Source organism: Terrapene carolina, unplaced genomic scaffold (genome assembly GCF_002925995.2).
Source record: "Terrapene carolina triunguis isolate 2854851 unplaced genomic scaffold, T_m_triunguis-2.0 Scaffold42, whole genome shotgun sequence".
NCBI classification, from domain to species: Eukaryota; Metazoa; Chordata; order Testudines; family Emydidae; genus Terrapene; species Terrapene triunguis.
The window spans coordinates 37,447,569-37,467,530 of NW_020664393.1; the positions used below are offsets into that span (position 1 = coordinate 37,447,569).

The 19,962-nt window shown below is 42.3% G+C and overlaps 1 protein-coding gene across 6 annotated transcripts in view; it reads right to left on the reverse strand.

The window, feature by feature from the left end:
• Window positions 1–1,164: 1,164 nt before the first annotated feature.
• Window positions 1,165–19,962, reverse strand: part of PHF3 (PHD finger protein 3) — a 77,023-nt gene continuing 58,225 nt past the window's right edge. For all 6 annotated transcript variants that reach the window (XM_029911969.1, XM_024200034.2, XM_024200025.2 and 3 more), the window contains 4 exons: window positions 12,606–12,753; window positions 9,874–9,963; window positions 8,806–9,001; window positions 1,165–4,215 (listed from right to left, as the gene is read on the reverse strand). In XM_029911969.1, coding sequence (XP_029767829.1) covers window positions 2,015–4,215; window positions 8,806–9,001; window positions 9,874–9,963; window positions 12,606–12,753 — 2,635 coding nt within the window. In that variant the 3' untranslated portion in view covers window positions 1,165–2,014. The remainder of the gene's footprint in view (window positions 4,216–8,805; window positions 9,002–9,873; window positions 9,964–12,605; window positions 12,754–19,962) is intronic.

The window sequence follows — 19,962 nt, forward strand, 5'->3', positions numbered from 1 at the left end:
TCAGTTTCACTGGTACTGAATTATTTTTATGATACAAACAGAATATGAGGTGGCTTGTTAGTACCAGCAGATTGGGAAGAAGACTACTAATAGGCAAATTAAAAGAAAGCCTATACAACAGACATCTAGTACAGATATTGAAATTATTTAAATCTTAATCCCATAAACAAAGTCACCACTTTAAATCAGAATATAAATCTAATAAACACAAAACATTACCTACTTCAAAAATGAATATAAACGAATGGTATTATGCATATAGACCCCCAAAGGAAAAGGATATTTAAACTTAGATTTCTTGGCCGAGAGAACCCAATTTGTTGAAATGCTAAGCAACACCACAATGCTTGCAATTTATTACCACCCATGGAATTAATAGCCCAACCACCACTTCAATTATTGAACCAATTTTGAACAGAATGGTTTGAGTCCTGTAGTCCATAGGACATGTAGGATTTTCAAATTAAGGTTTTAAATATGGCTTTCAGTTCCTAATTTAGTTGAGAAATTATTTTGTGAATCTTGAGAGCTATTGGCCTAGGAATAATTATACAATAAAAGCTACCACCACCTTTATTTGGTATAAAACATTTTTAATTTTAACCTTATTTAATTTGGCTGTAAAGCTATGTGCAATGTCTGCAAATAAGAAGCTACTTTTAAATATATGACCAATTAAAAAAAGTTAACAATTATTGTCTTTTAATCACATATCTGTTATTGGAAAGAAGAGGTTTATTCTACACCAAAGTGCAAAAAGCTGTGTTCATAGGTAAGGCAATGTATTCAAACTTCTTTATACACAATATTCTTAAGTAAAAATAATTAGACCAAATACTGCAAAATAGTATGATGGACAGAATAATGTAATGGTAGAATATTTGTTTTTCAAAAGCAGATTCAACAAAATGAGCAATATATTGTATTATTTTTTTTTTGAAAGTATAAGAGAGAGTAATATTTTGGTTTTAAAAAAAGTATCAGTGGATGCCAGTCACCATAAAATCTGAACTGCTCTGTTTATTAGAAGCCCTGACATGGTAAAAAAAAAAAAAAAAAAATCACTAGTGATGAAGTGTAAAGCAAAGCTACAAGTCATTCTACATCTTGTTTGTTGTATTGTTTAGTCTACTGCTTCATACCTATGAAATCAAACACACAAAGTATGTGAGAAAGTTTTATCATTTTTAGAATCAAAATATCCCTTAAAATATTTACATTTTACAGTAAAAAGGATAGCAAAACACAAGATAATGTACAAGCTTAGGTATTCAAGTTTTTGAAGCATGAAAAATTATGGGAAAATTAACTGACTAGTAACAAATCAAAGTTTAAAGAATATAGTTTAAAAATGTTCTTATTAAAACAAGTGCAGTTTAAAGCAATAACATTTGGACAGCTCAGCCTTCTAATTTCTGGTCACAAACTGCTTCAGATGCTTGGGAAATACTTGATTACTACTGGAAATAATGCTGAATTCTTTTATTGTATTACTGAATCATTAAAAAAACTTCACACTACTCAGCGTATGTTGTATTTTGTGTTGTAATGTATGAGGGATACTAAGACTCTGCTACAGTCCTCAAAAACAGTGCAATTTAAAAACAAGGCTATTATGTGAAATTCATTTTTAAATTTACTGGAGCATCTTAAAACAGGAGAGAGCACAAATTACCAAAGGCAGCAACTATAATGCATACTTGACTAAAGCCAACTTCATCAACTAAGAAATTTCTAAGCCTTTATTGCATATTAATAAAAGAAATCTTTAAAATTTTGAATATACAGCAATGTAAAATTCTGAAAAATATTAAACTATTTCTAGGGATAGTCAGTATAATGTAAAAGAAGATGAGTATTGGTACACAGCTTTGTACCAAAACACAGACTTGTTTTTGCAAAACACCAACAATGAATAAAAAAAGATGGCACAATCCTAGCAGGCATTTTTACAAAACTTTAGGACACAACTAACAATTATTTAAATAGGATTTTGAAAGACTGCCTGCTCTTTTTACCTTTTGCTTTTAGCTCTGTCATTGTGGTCCCTGTCTTTGTGATGTCTGTCTCTGTTCTTTTCACTTTCTCGTTCTCTATGTCTCTCCCTACTTTTCTCCCTCTCTTTATCCTTTTCATGAGAATGTTCTTCACTTTTAGGTTTATCTATCTTTTTTTCTGGATTTCTACTCTCCCTAGAGGATTTTCCATCAGATCCCCTATCACTGTGTGAAAGTCGTAACCTCTCTTTGTCTCTATGTCCTTCCTCTCTGCTTTTTTTTTCTCTCTCTTTTTCCTGGTTTCTGTCTTTCCGTCTATTCCTTTCAGAATCCTGTTCCCAGTATTTTTCACTGTTGCACTCTTTTTCATGTCTGTCTTTCTTTTGGTGGTGGGATTCACTATAAAACCTTTGTCTATGCTGATCACTTTTTCCCCTACTGAACCCTCTCTCTAAATGTTGTTCTTGTCTGCCCCAAGGGTCACTATGGCGTCTTTCTGGTCTCTTATTGTCTTTACCCTGATAAAAGTTTTCTGGCCCTGGAAATCTTGATTGTTTATGAGCCAGCGATGGCCCTTGCACAATGGGTCCAACATAATGTGGTGGCTGACCTGATAAATGAACAACAGGTGGCCATGGCATCATAGGATTTTGAGCGAAACCAAAACCTGGAGGAGGAAGAAGTGGAGGTGGTAGATGAGGAGGAAATCCAAACATGGGGCTGTTCTGGGGGGGGAAGTTAGGAGGTGAAAGTGTTTGAAACTGAAATCCAGGTAGATTAGATTTAAGATGCTGAAAATTGTGCTGCTGAGGTCTAACTGGTGAGAAGTTTCCACTCATAACTGGGCTGGGGACTTTGGAAGTGAATTCAGAATGAGAAGAATTTTCTTTTTCAAAATGAGATGAGGTTGTTGCTGGTCCTCTTCTAAATGAGTGCACTGTTTCAATATTTTTCATCGGTGTATCTTCCTGTAAGTGTTTTGTCTCTTCCATTTGTGAAGCACATACATTATCTGTTTTAGTTGGAGCAGAGGTACACTGCATCTCAGATGTCTGACTACCACTTTGATACACGTTTAAGCCCTTTTCTCCCGACTGTTTATTTTCCATCTCCATTTGCTCACTTCCAGAGATGTCTGATTGTATATTTTGTCTTTCTTCATTTCTGTTAGTGTCCCCCTCCTTATTTTCTGAAGCATTCATCTGTTGGCTTCGTCCAGCTGCTTGTCTTGGGTCCCTTTTAAGATTAATAAACTGTGGAGATTTGGAAGTATTAGCAATCATACTTTCAGCAGAACCTATGTTAACATTGTTATCACCACTTGCTTTACCTGCATTTGATGAGGAAGAAGAGAAGCTAGAATTTGTGGTCCTTTTGCTTTCTTGCAAAACATTCTCTGTGTCATACAGCTGCCACTTTGGATCATTTTCTTTACACTCCTCAGTTTCCTTGCTCTGTGATTGAACAGATAAGTTTGCTAAAAATGCTTCTGTAGAAACATCTGGTGGTTTTCCCTTAAGACTTAAACTTATCAGAGTTCCTACAGTTCCCGCAGAACATGAGGTCCCTGCAACTGGCGTGTCCATTGTTACTGTAACATCAGTGGATTCTTGTGAATCATCTAGTCTAGTCTTAGTTTCTATAGCTTCATCAGCAGTTTCTTCAGCAACATTCATTTTTTCTTCGTTTAAGCTTGTTTGTTCAGCAAATAAAGGTATTTCTTGACTAGCACACTGGTCCACCACTGACTGATGGTGTTCATAAATCTGTCCTGTAGTACCCAAAAGACTTTGAAGAATATCATCTACAGGCAGTGGTTTACTTGCTAATTCAAGAGTAGAAGACTGATTTTCCCATCCAACGAGAACTCCAGGAAGAAATCTCAGTGGCTTTGGTGGCTCATGTTTGATGCTTTCTACTACAGGTTCAATAACTGCTGGCATTTCTTCTGTATTAGATTGTGGAGGCTTATTTCTCTGCTTATGTAACACAGTTGTGAAGGAATTAAAAAAATCATTTTCTTCCTCCTCTTCTTCTACTACTACTTCAGTACTAGAGACATCAGGTTTGCTCGGTTTGCTTTTTTTTTCTGGCGGCAAGTTACTCGGGGCATTTTCAGGGATTTCATCCACAACGCTAGTGCTAGCACTAATCTGTCTCTTCATTTTTTGGCGAATTATCAAACCCAACAACAGATTCGGTCGATGTATTTCAATCCCTGCATAAAATCATAAAAGCAATTAATAAATGAAATACATTTATATGGAGACAATCATTTTAATAAAAGAATAACCTATCATATGTCTATAGTATTCTCTGGGTCTCATCAGCCCCCCTCACCCAAAAGAGCTGTTCTATGTGAAAAATTAGTTACACTTCTTCACGCTTCTTAAACGATGTAGCAAGGACTGCTTCCCAGTATGCTCTCTCCTGTATCTAAAGGTACTGTGTGTTTCAAAGGCATAAGGCAACCAGACAGCTGGCTCAAGCAGTGCACCTCATTTTCATGCCATTGCCTCATAGGAGGCAAATTCTGCCCATCAGGTAGTTTGTTTGGGATAACTTAGGTTCCCTTAAAAATGGGGGTCTCCTTTTAGCAATCTGAGTCAAACATATGGGCAATGATAATGCAAGCTTACCATCAACTCTGCAGAACAATGCACCATATTAAAACATAGCAAAAGGTTTAATTTGGGATATTTTTAAATATACCTAAAGTGAGCATAAGTAATCTTGATATCCAGAAGGACTGGCTTAAAAATATAGGTAGTGGCTATCCTACAATCAAAACACAAACACTGTCAATCTCTTGCCCTCATATTTAAATTAATTTAGCCCAGGGAAATCCTTTAAAAATAAAAATGAACAACACTCAAATATCTTGGCCTAGATCCCCAGCCCCACTACAGTAGAAAGGGGATATAAAATCCACCTTAACTAGTTACTTGGGTTTTCCCCCAATTCAAAGTAGAGGTAATCCTTTGGTGGCACAAACTCCCCTTTCCAGGGCTCCAGCATAATCAGAATGGCCAAGCAAAAGCAGGTATGGTTGGAGCATCAGTGTTTTCATTAAGAAGAAAACGGAATATAAAAATAGCATAACAAATACATAATTTTTCAAGGGTCAATGTCAAGGTTGTTCAGCCTAAAAAAAACAGCTCTACACAAAAATGTCTTACCATAAAGAATATATGTATATATATATTTTAGGTTGGCTAAGCCTTGCTTACTATGTAAATAAGTAAACATTTCAAATGCCTGACTTGGAATGCAAAATCTAAGTATACAGCTTGTCATTCTGTAACTAATATTCATGTATACAAGTGCTAACTGTGATTTTTTAGCATAGAATTTCTCCCAAGTTTCACTTAAATAATAATGATTCAATTGAGGTTTATTCAGATTTTTGTATGTGTAGGGATTCACAATATTAACTTCCAGAATAGAGAAGTGAAACAAATAGACCTTAAAGGGAAGAGGGCCAGCTGTTCTACTGAACATTCTATGCCCAACAATCATTTCCCCAAATGGGAACAGAGAATCATAGACTCGTAGGACTAGAATGGACCTCGAGAAGTCTTTTAGTTCAGTGCCCTGAACTCACGGCAGGACTAAGTATTATCTAGACCATCCCTGACAGGTGTTTGTCTAACCTGCTCTTAAAAAGCTCCAATGACAGTGATTCCATAACTTCCCTAGGCAATTTATTCCAGTGCTTAACTACCTTGATAGGAAGTTTTTCCTAATGTCCAACCTAAACCTCCCTTGCTGCAATTTAAGCCCATTGCTTCTTGTCCTATCCTCAGAGGTTAAAGAGAAAAAAAATTCTCCCTCCTCCTTGTAAAAACCTTTTATGTACTTGAAAAGGTATGTCCCCACTCAGTCTTCTCTTCTCCAGACTAAACAAACCCATTTTTTTAATCTTTCCTCACAGGTCATGTTTTCTAGACCTTTAATCATTTTTGCTGCTTTCCTCTGGACTTTTCCAATGTGTCCACATCTTTCCTAAAATGTGGTGCCCAGAACTAGACATAATACTCCCGGTGAGGCCTTATCAGCACAGAGTAGAACAGAAGAATTACTTATCACGTCATGCTTACAACACTCCTGCTAATACTTCCCAGAATTATGTTTGCTTTTTTTTTTTTTTTTTTTTTGGCAACAGTATTACACTGTTGACTCTCAATTAGCTTGTGATCCACTATGACCCCTAGATCACTTTCTGCAGTACTCCTTCCTAGGCAGTCATTTCCCATTTTGTGTGTGCACAAGTGATTGTTCCCTTCTAAGTGGAGTACTTTGCATTTGTCCTTACTAAATTTCATCCTATTTACTTCAGACCATTTCTCCAGTTTGTCCAGATCAGTTTGAATTTGAATCCTATCCTCCAAAGCACTTGCAACCTCTCCTAGCTCGGTATCATCCACAAACTTTATAAGCGTACTCTCTCTGCCGTTATCTAAGTAATTGATGAAGATATTAAACAGAACCAAACCCAGGACTGATTCCTGCAGGACCCCATTCAATATGCCCTTCCAGCTGGACTGTGAATCACTGATGATTATTCTCTAGGAACAGTTTTCCAACCAGTTATGCACCCACCTTGTAGTAGTTCCATCTAGGTTGTATTTCCCTAGTTTGTTTATGAGAAGGGCATGTGAGACAGTATCAAAAGCCTTACTAAAGTCAAGACAGACCACATCTATCACTTTCCCCCTATCCACAAGGTTTGTTACCCTGTCAAAGAAAGCTACTATGTTGGTATGACACGATTTGTTCTTGATAAATCCATGCTGATTGTTACCTATCACCTTATTATGTTCTAGATGTTTGCAAAATGCTTAATTATTTGCTCCATTACCTTTCCAGGTATTGAAGTTAAACTGACTAGTCTGTAATTTCCCGGGTTGTCCTTATTTCTCTTTTTATAGATTGGCACTACAGTTGCCCTTTTACAGTCCTCTGGAATCTATCCCGTCTTCCATTAGTTTTCGAAAATAATCACTAATGGCTCAGATATCGCCTCAGTCAGCTCCTTGAGTATTCTAAGATGTATTTCATCAGGCCCTGCCAACTTGAAGACACTTATCTAAATAATTTTTAACTTGTTCTTTCCCTAATTTAGCCTCAGATCCTACCTTATTTTCACTGGCGTTCACTATATTAGATGTCCAATCGCTACTAACCTTTTTGGTGAAAACAAACAAAAAAGTCATTTAGCACTTCTGCCATTTCCACATTTTGTGTTATTGTTTTCCCCCCCACATTGAGTAATGGGCCTACCCGGTCCTTGGTCTTCCTCTTGCTTCTAATGTTTTCTTGTTACCTTTTATGTCTCTAGCTAGTTTAATGTTATTCTGTGCCTTGGCCTCTCTAATTCTGTCCCTACATGCTTGTGTTGTTGGTTTATATTCATCCATTATAATTTAGCCTAGTTTCCACTTTTTGTAGGTCTCTTATTGAGCTTCAGATCACTGAAGATATCCTGGTTAAGCCACGATGGTCTCTTGCCATACATCCTATCTTTCGTACACAATGGGATAGTTTGCTCTTGTGCCCTTAATAATGTCTCTTTGAACAACTGTCAATTCTCTTGAACTGTTTTTCCCCTTAGACCTCCTTCCCATGGGATCCTACCTACCAACTCCCTGAGTTTGCTGAAGGCTGCCTTCTTGAAATCCATTGTCTTTATTGCACTGTTTTCTCTGCTACCATTCCTTAGAATCATGAATTCTATCATTTCATGATCACTTTCACCCAAGATGACTTCCACTTTCAAATTGTCAACCAGTTCCTCCCTATTTGTCAAAATCAAATCTAGAACAGCCTCTCCCCTAGGAGCTTTCTCCACCTTCTGAAATAAAAACATGGTCTCCAATATATTCCAAGAACTTATTGGATAATCTGTGCCCTGCTGTGTTATTTTCCCAACATATGTCTGGGTAGCTGAAGTCCCGCATTACCACCAAGTCCTGTGCTTTGGATGATTTTGTTAAGATTTCTTTTTTTTTTTTTTTTAAAAAGCCTCATCCACCTCTTGTTCTACCATGACATCACCCTTGTTTTTTACCCATTTTATCCTTATCCAGAGACTTTCAACAGATCACCACTGCAGTGGACCTGCTCACCAAAGGTGCACATATAGGTGAGTTTTCTTCCCCCACACTCCAGAACCCTCAGTATCTATAAAAGCTGCCCCAGACTCACACTACTGCTGGCCCCAAGCAGGACCAAGGAACCAGAGACATGACTTCACAATGCCTACACATTATGGGTTCACTTCTTCAAGCTGCACTTCCCTCACCTAAAGCCTTTATCTAAACAAGAAACTAGCCCTCGTTTAACTAAGAAGGGTTTTTGACTCAATTTAAGGTTTATCTACATGAGAACATCCACGAAAATAAATCAGAGTGAATGTGAATAAACCTCTTCCAGAAGTCACTTGCACCACTCTATTCATTGAGCTGTACTAAATATCAGACTTTCTCTCACCTTTCCCTCTATCCCCTGCCACCTGGCAGTGTGAGTTAAACATTAAATATTTAATCCAAAAAAAGTCTTGTGATTAAACACATTAATCCAAATAATTTTATGGGTTGGAAACTGGTTTCCAATCTGTTACAAAAGATTCTCATAATACCAGGACGATCAGTAATGTTTTATTCAAATAAGATGTGCAATACTCAGTTTGCTCAAAAACACTGTTGTAACTTAAAACGTTAAGCTTTAATTTTCAGATACATTTCATATTCCATTCACGGGGGAGGTGCTACTATATGTAAATTTCCAAGATCTCTATTGTACTTACCAGGTCCATCAAAAGGTACAAGATGATGTGGAATTTTGTCTGAGGCACCTAAAGGGATAAGATACAAATCCTTCACTTGCTTCATGTTATTGGCAGCTACACCATAACGCTTCCTGCTGCTGAAGTATGCAAACAGCAAAGCATAGGAAATCTGATCCTCTTCAGTTACCGGGGTGAAGCGAACTACACAAATTTCCTGTTTAAAAAAGGTAGTGCGAAGTGTTTACAATTTTTTTTTTTTTTTAAGTAAATTTTAATAGTGCTTGGTCTTCAAGTAAATATACAATCCACAGAAAAGGGGAAACAACTGACTAGAAAAAGATGATGACAAAATACAGTAGAGAGACAGAAGAGTAGGAGACAGCAGAAGAAAGTCTCTCTGAAGCATTAAGAGAACAGAATGAGAAGCTTCCAGAAAAAAAATTACTGATTGTACATGACAAAAAATTAAAATATTTTCTCTGTCTGCTGATTCTTGTATACCAGCTTTTTCAGAAGGCATGCCAAATTTTGAATATTTCAAATTTTATTCTACCAACACTCCTTAGGAATATGTATTCTGCACCATTTTTAGTGTTTAAGATATATCATTAATTGCTACATTGGAAAGGCAAGAACCCTAACACCAGGTATGGGAAAGGGGAAGGAGAGGAAGGAACTCCTTGTCTTTTCTCGCACACAAGGGCATATCAGAACCGCCTGACTAATGTCTGTATTGACTTCAGCTGGGTGAAAACTGGAGAGAGGGGAACGGAGGAATGACAAGCCAGAAATGAACAGTAGGAAGGAGGGATAAGATACACTATCAACTCCAAACCCCAGGTCCCAACAAAAATATCAACTACCTTCAAATTGGATTATTTATATTTAAGCATCACAGGAGAAATGGCTCTTCAAGAGGGATTTGAGCAGTGAGAGGATAGCAGCCTCATGTATCAGTTTTTGCTGTGTACATAAAGTCATACTATTTTCAACAGAGAACTGTTTGAAAACATTATATATACACAATATTGGCACTGCAGCAGACAGTTAAAGTCTTCTAATTTAAAGTGTAAGTTTCTTCCTTACCTTGGTCCCTGAAGCTTTTATTTTTTCTACATACTCCCAAACAGTGTGAGGTGATATCCTGCCACCTACTTGGATACTATCTGGCAAGTCCTGTCAGAAAATCAGATATACAATTTGAACCCACTGTATCTACTGAAATAGATTTCAAAATAATAGAGGAACTTGACTCCTAAACTAAATCCTATGTAATATAAGCGTTTATCTGCAGAAGTTATGCCACTTCAGGGAAACAAACTAGTTGGCATTAAATCATGGAGTTGGGTTTTTCAATATAAAATCAATAATGTGTAATGGAATCCACAGTACCTCTTGCACACTTCTACACCTGTAATTATACATCACTAACAAAAGGTATAAATAAAAGATTTTCAGTAGGGCTGTCGATTAATCGCAGTTAACTCACGCGATTAACTCAAAAAAATTAATCGCAGTTTTAATCGCACTGTTAAACAACAGAATACCAATTGAAATTTATTAAATATTTTGGATGTTTTTCTACATTTTCATATATATTGTATTCTGTGTTATAATTCCAATCAAAGTGTATATTATTTTTTAGTATAAATATTTGTACTGTAAAAATGATAAACAAAAGAAATAGTATTTTTCAATTCACCTCATACAAGTACTACAGTGCAACCTCTTTGTCGTGAAAGTGCAACTTACAATTGTAGAATTTTTTTGTTACGTAACTGCACTCAAAAACAAAACAATGTAAAACTTCAGAGCCTACAAGTCCACTCAGTACTACTTCTTGTTCAGCCAATCGCTAAGACAAACAAGCTTGTTTACATTTACAGGAGGTAATGCTGCCCTCTTCTTATTTACGTCACCAGAAAAGCGAGAACAGGCATTTGCATGGCACTTTTGTAGCCAGCACTGCAAAGTATTTACGTGCCAGATATGCTAAATATCCGTATGCCCCTTCATGCTTCAGTCACCATTCCAAAGCACAGGCTTCCATGCTGATGACACTCGTTAAAAAATAATGCATTAATTAAATTTGTGACTGAACTTCTTGGGGGAGAATTCTATGTCCTCTGCTGTTTTACCCACATTCTGCCATATATTGCATATTATAAGCCGTCTCAGATGATGACCCAGAATGTGGTATTCATTCTAAGAACAATTTCATTGCAGATTTGACAAAATGCAAAGAAGGTACCAATGTGAGATTTCTAAAGATAGCTACAGCACTTGACTCAAGGCTTAAGAATCTGAAGTGCCTTTCAAAATATGAGAGGGACGAAATGTGGAGTATGCTTTCAGAAATCTCAAAAGAGCAACACTCCGATGAGGAAACTACAGAACCCGAACCACCAAAAAACAAAATCAACCTTTTGTTGGTGGCATCTGACTTAGATAATGAAAATGAACATGAAAAAATAATTGTTTGAAATTGAGACACAGGAGTTAATATACCATAAACCGTGTAGGGGTTTTATAACACATCTTCCTATAATGCTAAAGTGTATTGCATGCTTTGCACTGCACTAAGTAAATGTAATCGTGCTAACAGAGAATCTAACTCTGATTATAAAGCTGAAAAGGGTACTGTGTCTGATTCACCTTGCACAAATACAGAGCATTGTGATGACTTTGATCATATTTTTATTCCCAAAGATTACTGTTATAAACATTTTATAACCCCATCATCATCTTCCCTGTCTCAGACTGTGAAGAGAATATAACAAACAATGAAAAATGACAAAATTTAATCTATAAAAAGGTACAAAAAAAACAAATTAATATTATTATGGTACAAGAATTCGGACCATAACTGCAGAAGGACTTATAACAAAGGATGCAGTTTATGTTATACAAACTGTGATTGCCCGCATGCTCAGCAGGAACCACAGTGGGCACTCTTCCTCCATATAACAAGGTTTTTGCTTGCTTAAAGAAAAATCTGTTTAATGTAAAACTGACCTAGCACTTCCTCACTGCTAACCAGAACATGAACACCACTGAGGCTATTCTTTCAAAGGCCAGTTTTGTCTTGCCTCTCTCCTGCACTCTGCAGAGAGAGTGATGTACGTTATGGAGAAGAAGAAAGGGCACCAAAGCAAGGTAAGGATAGTTTAATCTTCACAAGAGCAGGCCTGGAAGTGTTATTGCTCAGATTGGTATGGCAATCATTTTAATCAACAGTTCACATATGTTTAAAATTTGTTTTTCCTTAAATGTATGCTTAGCAAACGTGTCTTAACATGTCTAGTTGATTCTTCAATCCTCTGATTATTTGGGTTCACTTGCTTTGGTTGGCTTTACAACTACCCCTGTATTTGGAAAGGTATTTCAAGAAACACAAAATAGGAGAGGAATGTCCTTAAACACTCCAAAAAAGCTTACATCTTGGTTAGGGTGACCAGACAGCAAGTGTGAAAAATCGGGACAGGGGGTGGGGGGGTAATAGGAGCCTATATAAGAAAAAGACCCAAAAATCAGGACTGTCCCTATAAAATCGGGACATCTGGTCACCCTAATCTTGGTAAACCATGGGATCCTTTGAGGCAAGCTTAAGTATACTTACTGTTAAATAAATAAATAAATACTTATCTAAGTCAATCTGCCAGTACAGTATTTAACATAATGATCAGACTTCACTTTTCAGCTCAGTACAACTACGATCCCTTTATTTGATCCCAAATAACAAAGCAAATGAATAAATAGTTTAAATTAAATTTTCATTCTTCATAGTAAATATAAATGTTTGAACAAACATACAGTACCTCAGTTAAATACTCAAAAGAGCCAGAGACTGGGTAGGCCTTGATAACAAACTTTGCTACAGAAGGCATATTGATAAAACCTTTCCAGATGAAGTTCAGTCGAGCCAGGAACAGAGTTTCACTTTCAACAGTACCAGGCGTTTCTGATCTAAAGAAAATGGGTTAAAAAAAATAATGACTAGACTGTGCCCCTTATAAATATATGTGATCAGGAAAATTAGTACAATACTTGAAATCCAACTCACTAAAAGTAGCTATATGAAAGTAAGATCTGTAGCATCCTTAGAATCATAGGGCTAGAAAGGACCAAAAGGGTCATTAAGTCTGTCGTGGGGTATTGAATTTTCAGTTATTTTGTTGAGGAACTTGTGTAGTTGATCATAAGGGAAAGGGGTAGACAGCCAGATTTTTGAGCTTCCAGTGCAGTTTCTAAAAATTACACGAAGGGTTGTCAGGTAACATATAGTACCTTATTTTGCCAGTCTCTCTTCTAAGGCTACTCAATTCTCCAGATTGAGAAGATATTTAGCAGAGAGCTACAAGTGTACCTTCACAGGTTTTTTCAAACTTATTTTTTTAAACCTTGTCCATCTGCCACTCCCCATTGTTATCATCACACCCCTTTTCTGCATCACACCATCTGTCCTTCCCCGTCTCTTCTCTCCACTGACATCATCATGTCCCCATCCTGGTATCCTCTCCCCTCTACAGTTTTCATCAGCTCTACCTGATTCCTCTCCTTCTCCATCCCAATCTCCACCCCAGCACACACAAAGATCCCAAATCCACACCCTCATCATCTCTGGTGACATTTGCTCAACCTCCACCCTCTCTTTATTCCCACCGCCTCTACCTCCCACAACCAGCCCCACCCCTCTCAATTCACCATTCCTAACCTCACACACATCCCCTTCGTTCCCCACTCTCCTTCTCTCACTTTCTCTGGGGCGCCCACTCCATCTTTAAAAAGATCAGAGCCATCCACAATCAGAACCATCTATTAATATATTGCTCCCGCCCACTTCTGGCTCAAAGAGACCTGGATCCCTTCATCTGACTCTACTTTGCAGCTGCACTCTCTCACAGAAGCCTCTCCTCTCACATTCTCCTCCCTGAATCTGACAGTGGTGGGGGCGTTCAGCTTCTCCTCTCCAAGTCCCATCAATTCCAACCCCTCCCCCCTCCTGTCACTTCTCATGGCCTAATCTTTTGAAGAGCACTGACTCCTCTCCTCCTCCATGTTGCTGTCACCTACTATCAGTCCAAATCCTCCCCATCGGCCTTCCACTCTGATTTCAACTCCTGGCTCGCTCTCTACTATCTTAAAAAAAAAGCCCACCCTTGACCTCATTTGCCTCTCTAACTACTGCACCCTCTCCCTTCTATCTCTAAGCTCACTGAATGATCTGTTACAATCACTGTCTGGAGTTCTCCTCCTCCAATTTGATTCCCAGATCCTCTATAATTTGGCTTCCACTCTCACCGAAGTCTATTAATGACCTCTTCGTATCCAAATCTCAGAACCAGTACTCCGTCCTCATTCTCCTTGACCTGGTCAGCTGCTTTTGATGCAGCTGATCATATTCTTTTCCTTGAAATCTTGTCCTTTCTTGGCTTCCATGACTCTGTCCTCTCATAATTCTCCTACCTACACATCACATTCACTTTTACTGACCAACTCCACCACCATTAAATTATATAAATGTCCAACATGTACAGTAACACAATTCACACCACATTCCTCACCACTGCACTAGAACACAAAAAAAATGGTTACTCACCTTTGTAACTGTTGTTCTTCAAGATGTGTTGCTCATATCCATTCCAATTAGGTGTGCGCGCGCCGCGTGCACAATCGTCGGAGAAATTTTCTACCCTAGCAACACCCAGTGGGTCGGCTGTGGAGCCCCCTGGAGTGGCGCCTTCATGGCGCTGGATATATACCCCAGCCGACCCAGCGTCCCCTCAGTTCCTTCTTGCTGGCTACTCCGACAGTGTGGAAGGAGGGCGGGTTTGGAATGGATATGAGCAACACATCTCGAAGAACAACAGTTACAAAGGTGAGTAACCGTTTTTTCTTCGAGTGCTTGCTCATATTGATTCCAATTAGGTGACTACCAAGCCTTACCTAGGCGGTGGGGTCGGAGTGAGACATTGCCGTGTGCAAAACCGCTGACCCGAATGCAGCATTGTCTCTGGACTGCTGTACCAGCGCATAGTGAGCGGCGAAGGTGTGTACCAATGACCAAACCGCCGCTCTACAAATATCCTGGATCGGGACATGAGCCAGGAAGGCAGTCGAGGAGGCTTGGGCCCTCGTGGAGTAGGCGGTGAGGCGCGGCGTCGGGACACCGGCCAGGTCGTAGCAGGCACGAATGCAGGATGTAATCCAAGAGGAGAGACGTTGTGAGGAGACCGGTAAGCCTTTCATCTTGGACACTCTTGGAGCCGCGGACAAGCCGAAGGGAAGGACGGCAAATTGGTAGTGCACCTTGTTTACTACAAATCGAAGGAAGCGCCTGTGTGGGGGGTAGATTGCTATATGAAAATATGCGTCCTTCATGTCGAGGGCGGCGAACCAGTCTCCAGGATCCAGGGAAGGGATGATGGTCCCCAAGGAGACCATGCGGAACTTCAACTTTACTATGAATTTGTTGAGTCCGCGCAAGTCTAAAATGGGTCGCAGACTCCCTTTTGACTTGGGGATCAGGAAGTAGCGGGAATAAAACCCCCGGCCCCTTAACTCTGGTGGCACTTCCTCTACAGCTCCCATAGAGAGGAGACCAACAACCTCCTGTATAAGGAGATGCTCGTGAGAAGGGTCCCTGAAGAGGGACGGGGAGGGAGGGAGGGTGGGAGGGAGGGAACGAAGAAAACTGTAGAGCGTATCCCCTCTCCACCATGCAAAGGACCCAACAGTCTGATGTTATGAGGGACCAAGCACGGTGGAAACGGGAGAGGTGATCCCGAAAGGAAGGAAATGGATCTTGGGTAGTGGCTGGGGCGCCGTCCTCGAGCGCACCTTCAAAAGTTTTGTCTAGGACCTGAAGGTGGCCTAGGCAGGCCCTGGTTCTGACCGGGTTGAGGGGCGGTCGACCTTCACCTACCACCTCGTCCCCGCCTTCTGGCGAAGTCCTGTCTCGGACGAGGCGGGGGAGGGTAGAACCTTTGAGGCTGGGGCCTAAAGGGTCTGCGCTGGGGCCCTGGGACATGCATCCCCAGGGAGCGCATGATGGTTCTCGAGTCCTTGAGGCTCTGCAATCGAGAGTCCGTCTTTTCCAAGAACAACCCCTGGCCCTCGAAAGGTAAATCCTGCAGGGTCTGCTGCAGTTCTGGCGGCAAGCCTGAAACCTGGAGCCAGGAGACGCGTCGCATGGCGATGCCCGATGCTAGCGTCCTGGCGGCCGAGTCCGCTATGTCCAAGGACGCTTGTAAGGAGGTCCTAGCCACCTTCTTACCCTCCTCCAGTAAGGCCCCAAACTCCTCCCTTGAGTCCTGGGGAACCAACTCTTTGAATTTATCCATGGAGTAACTGTAGCGGCTCAAGAGCGCCTGCTGGTTTGCGGCTCTGAGCTGCAGACCCCCCGCCGAGTACACCTTACGCCCCAACAAATCAAAGCGCTTAGCGTCCTTCGATTTGGGCGCTGCCGCCTGCTGGCCATGACGCTCTCTTGCGTTCACCGAAGACACAACCAGTGAGCACGGTGGGGGATGAGTATATAAGTACTCATAGTCCTTGGAGGGGACGAAGTACTTCCTCTCTACCCCTCTGGCTGTGGGTGGAATGGAGGCAGGGGTTTGCCATATGGTAGTGGCATTAGCCTGAATCGTCCGAATCAGTGGTAATGCCACCCGGGATGGGGCGTCAGCCGACAGGATGCTCACCACCGGGTCCTGCACCTCTACTATCTCCTCCGCCTGGAGGTCCATATTACGCGCCACCCTACGTAATAGGTCCTGGTGGGCACAAAGATCTATTGGGGGCAGGCCCGAGGCTGTTGTGCCCGCCACCGCCTCATCCGGGGAAGATGAGGAGGATGCCTCCAGGGGCAAGGGGTCTAAAGGAGGGTCCTGTTCTAAGGGTCCCTGAAGCGGAGGATCCCCTGCCCCGGGGTCCAGGGCCTGAGGTGGTGTAGGCACGGGAGCCTCCATGCCCCCTGGGGAGAGGGAGGGCAGGAGATGGTGGCCTCCGGGACTCTGGGTTCAGAGCGTGCCGAGCGAGAGGCTGATGGTGGAACCCCTTGCGCCTGGTGATACGCCCACGGGGTCCAGAAAGACCAATGCGTAGCTTCCTGCGCAGGGTCCTCTGTCCCCTCCTGCCAGTGACCCAAGTCAGCGGCAGCCTGATCCTGAGGAGGGTATGCTGATCGCGAAGCCCCATCGGAGGAGCGAGACGCTGATCTCGAGGGCCAAGACGGTGCCGAACGCGGCTGAATGGGCTCGGTGCGATATGGTGCCGATCGGTGCCGGTCCGTAGGCGATTGGTCCCTGCGCGGTGCCAGTGAGCGGTACCATGATCGGGATCGGTGCCGCTGGTTATGTCGGTGCCGAGATCCGGATCTGGACCGAGACGAAGACGACCGCCTGTAGACGTGGTACCGGGAGCGGCCCCTCGAACTGGAGCGGCGCTCGTACCGGTGCGGAGAACTACGTCGTGACTCTGATCAGTACCGATGATCCTGACGATGCCGAGACGTAGATCGGTGCCGTGAAGAGGACCTAGGCCGTGAGTACGACCGGTGCCGGGGTGAAAGACGGCGCCGGGACTGCGAGCGGCGTCGGGACCTGCTCCGAGACCTGGAGCGGTGCCGCAAGTCCACGCTCGGAGACGGCGGGCGTACCAGGGCAGGCGTGCCCCTGGATTGCACTGTGCAAGGAGCGGGCGGTGCCGCGGGTTGAGATGGTGCCGGCTCCGTGAGCGCGATAAGGTCTTTCGCCGTCGCAAAGGTCTCCGGAGTAGACAGGAGACAGGGCTCCACCACTGATCGAGGTGGTGAGCCAGTCCGTACCGGACTCAACGGCCCCGGTGCCGGAGTCAACGGTGTAGCAGAGATCTGCGACTTCTGGCGCTCTAAAGTCGGACGCGGCTCTACCACTGGTACCGGGGGAGCCGGCGACAGGGAACGGCGCCGAGGCCCTTGTGGCGGCCGTTGTGCCGAAGGAGGCCGGTGCCGTGAGGCCTTATCCGTGTCTGCTCACGGTGTAGTACCGGTCGGTGCTGCAGGGGCGCCGCACACCGAGGTGCTCGGTGCCGGAACTTGGCGCGCCGAGGGAGGATCTGGGCTAAGTGCCACCTCCACGAGGAGCTGCCTGAGCCTAAAGTCCCGCTCCTTTTTGGTCCTCGGTCTGAAAGCCTTACAGATCTTGCACTTATCTGTCTGGTGGGACTCTCCTAGACACTTCAGACATGAGTCGTGCGGATCTCCTGTCGGCATAGGCTTAGCATAGGACGCGCACGGCTTAAAGCCAGGAGCCTTGGGCATGAGCCCGGCTATGCGCCGGGGGGGAAAGGGGGGAGAAGAAGCCCCCTTAACCCCCGCTATTTACAACTATTTAACAATGAACAGGAATAACTATCTAAAGACTATACAACAACTATAACTACAACTATCTACAAGAATTGACAGGATAAGCTAGGGAGAGTGGAGAACAGCTATGCCGCGCTCCACAGTTCCAACGACCGTCAGGGGCGGTAAGAAGGAACTGAGGGGACGCTGAGTCGGCTGGGGTATATATCCAGTGCCATGAAGGCGCCACTCCAGGGGGCTCCACAGCCAACCCACCGGGTGTTGCTAGGGTAGAAAATTTCTCCGACGATCGTGCACGCGGCACGCGCACACCTAATTGGAATCGATATGAGCAAGCACTCGAAGAAGAATCTTAATTCCAACCTTAGCAACATCAACATACATGTCTTCTAAGCATCCCTGCACTGGTGAACTGTACAATGCATTATTTTCCAATGAGAAAATGTAAGGATGGAGTTAAGGTTTGTAATCACTGCAACCTATGCAATGTTATTATTTATACAAGAGTATATCATGTTTTACAGAGACAGCGCATGCCTAACAAAAAAATTACAACCTCATCTATGCACAAATGCATGAATTATAAATAGCACATAAAGTTAAAGTAAACTAATCAGAGACAATGCTAGCGATGAAGAAATCTGTAAACAATAGAATCTCAAACCCGACAAACTAATCTCAATCAAACAAAATCCTGAGGGCCTGATTTTCAAAGGTGCTGAGCATCCTCAAAACCCTTTAACATCAACTAAAGCTTCAGGTAATCGGCATTTCTGAAAATTATGCCCTGAATGAATGCACTCAAAAATATTAACACACTTAGGCTTTATTTGATTAGGAGAGGTTAGGGTCAATGGGCACCCCCAGATCCTCTAAATTAGGGACTTTCAACAAGAGAGTCCCCAGCTGATCATTACTGTCAGGAGAGAGAGAGAGAGACAGACATGGGGGGCGGGGAGAGGAGGAGGAACTATCTCCAGGACAGCTAGAATCCCCATATTTAGCTTTATACATCAAAAGTAGAAACCAAGCCATATTTAGTTTTATATATCAAAACCAATGCAATCTTTAACAAAGAGCTTTACCTTTACACTTTGCCATGTCATTTATAGGCATGTTCTGTATCCATCATCAGAAAATGTATGGTGGATCAATTTAATGAATAAAGATAAAGAATATGGGAAATTGAAGTTTAGATTCTTTGAAGGTTGGAAAGGGAGATTTCATTGAAAATTCTCAAAGAAACAAACACCACTTTTGGAAAATTGCATTTTTCCTATTATTTTGAAATATTTTAGAACTGCAATTAGTCTGTCAAAGTAATGCCACTTTACACTAGAAGAGGTACAAAAAGCCAGTTACTTAAAAAAGCATTTAGACAGTTTGATCACTGTGATGGGGTGTACCAGACCCTCTTAGGCCACCTGCTGGAGGCCTCCTGGCCCTGTCACACCCAACCCCAGAAAAGGGCAGTGGACAGGGTCCTCCAAACTGCCTAGAGTGGCTATGTGGGACACAGACAATCAGAAAGGGGCTGCAGGGAGCAGCCAATCAGGATCCAACCGGCTAGTATAAGAAGAGCTGCAGGGCCAGAGTGAGTTCAGTTCCCTGCTGGAGCTGGATGGGCATGAATGGTGTGTGGCTGGCTGAGGGAGCTGCAAGACCTCGGACAGGACAGTGCTGGCAGAAGCCAGGGAGAGCGAGAAAGAGCTCTGGGCTGGTTGCGGGGACTCCATCGGGACAAAGCCCTGAAGTAATGGTGAAGAAGGTGCAGGGCCGCAGGGAAGTGGCCCGGTGAATCAGAGCAGTGGCGCAGCTTAAAGGGACAT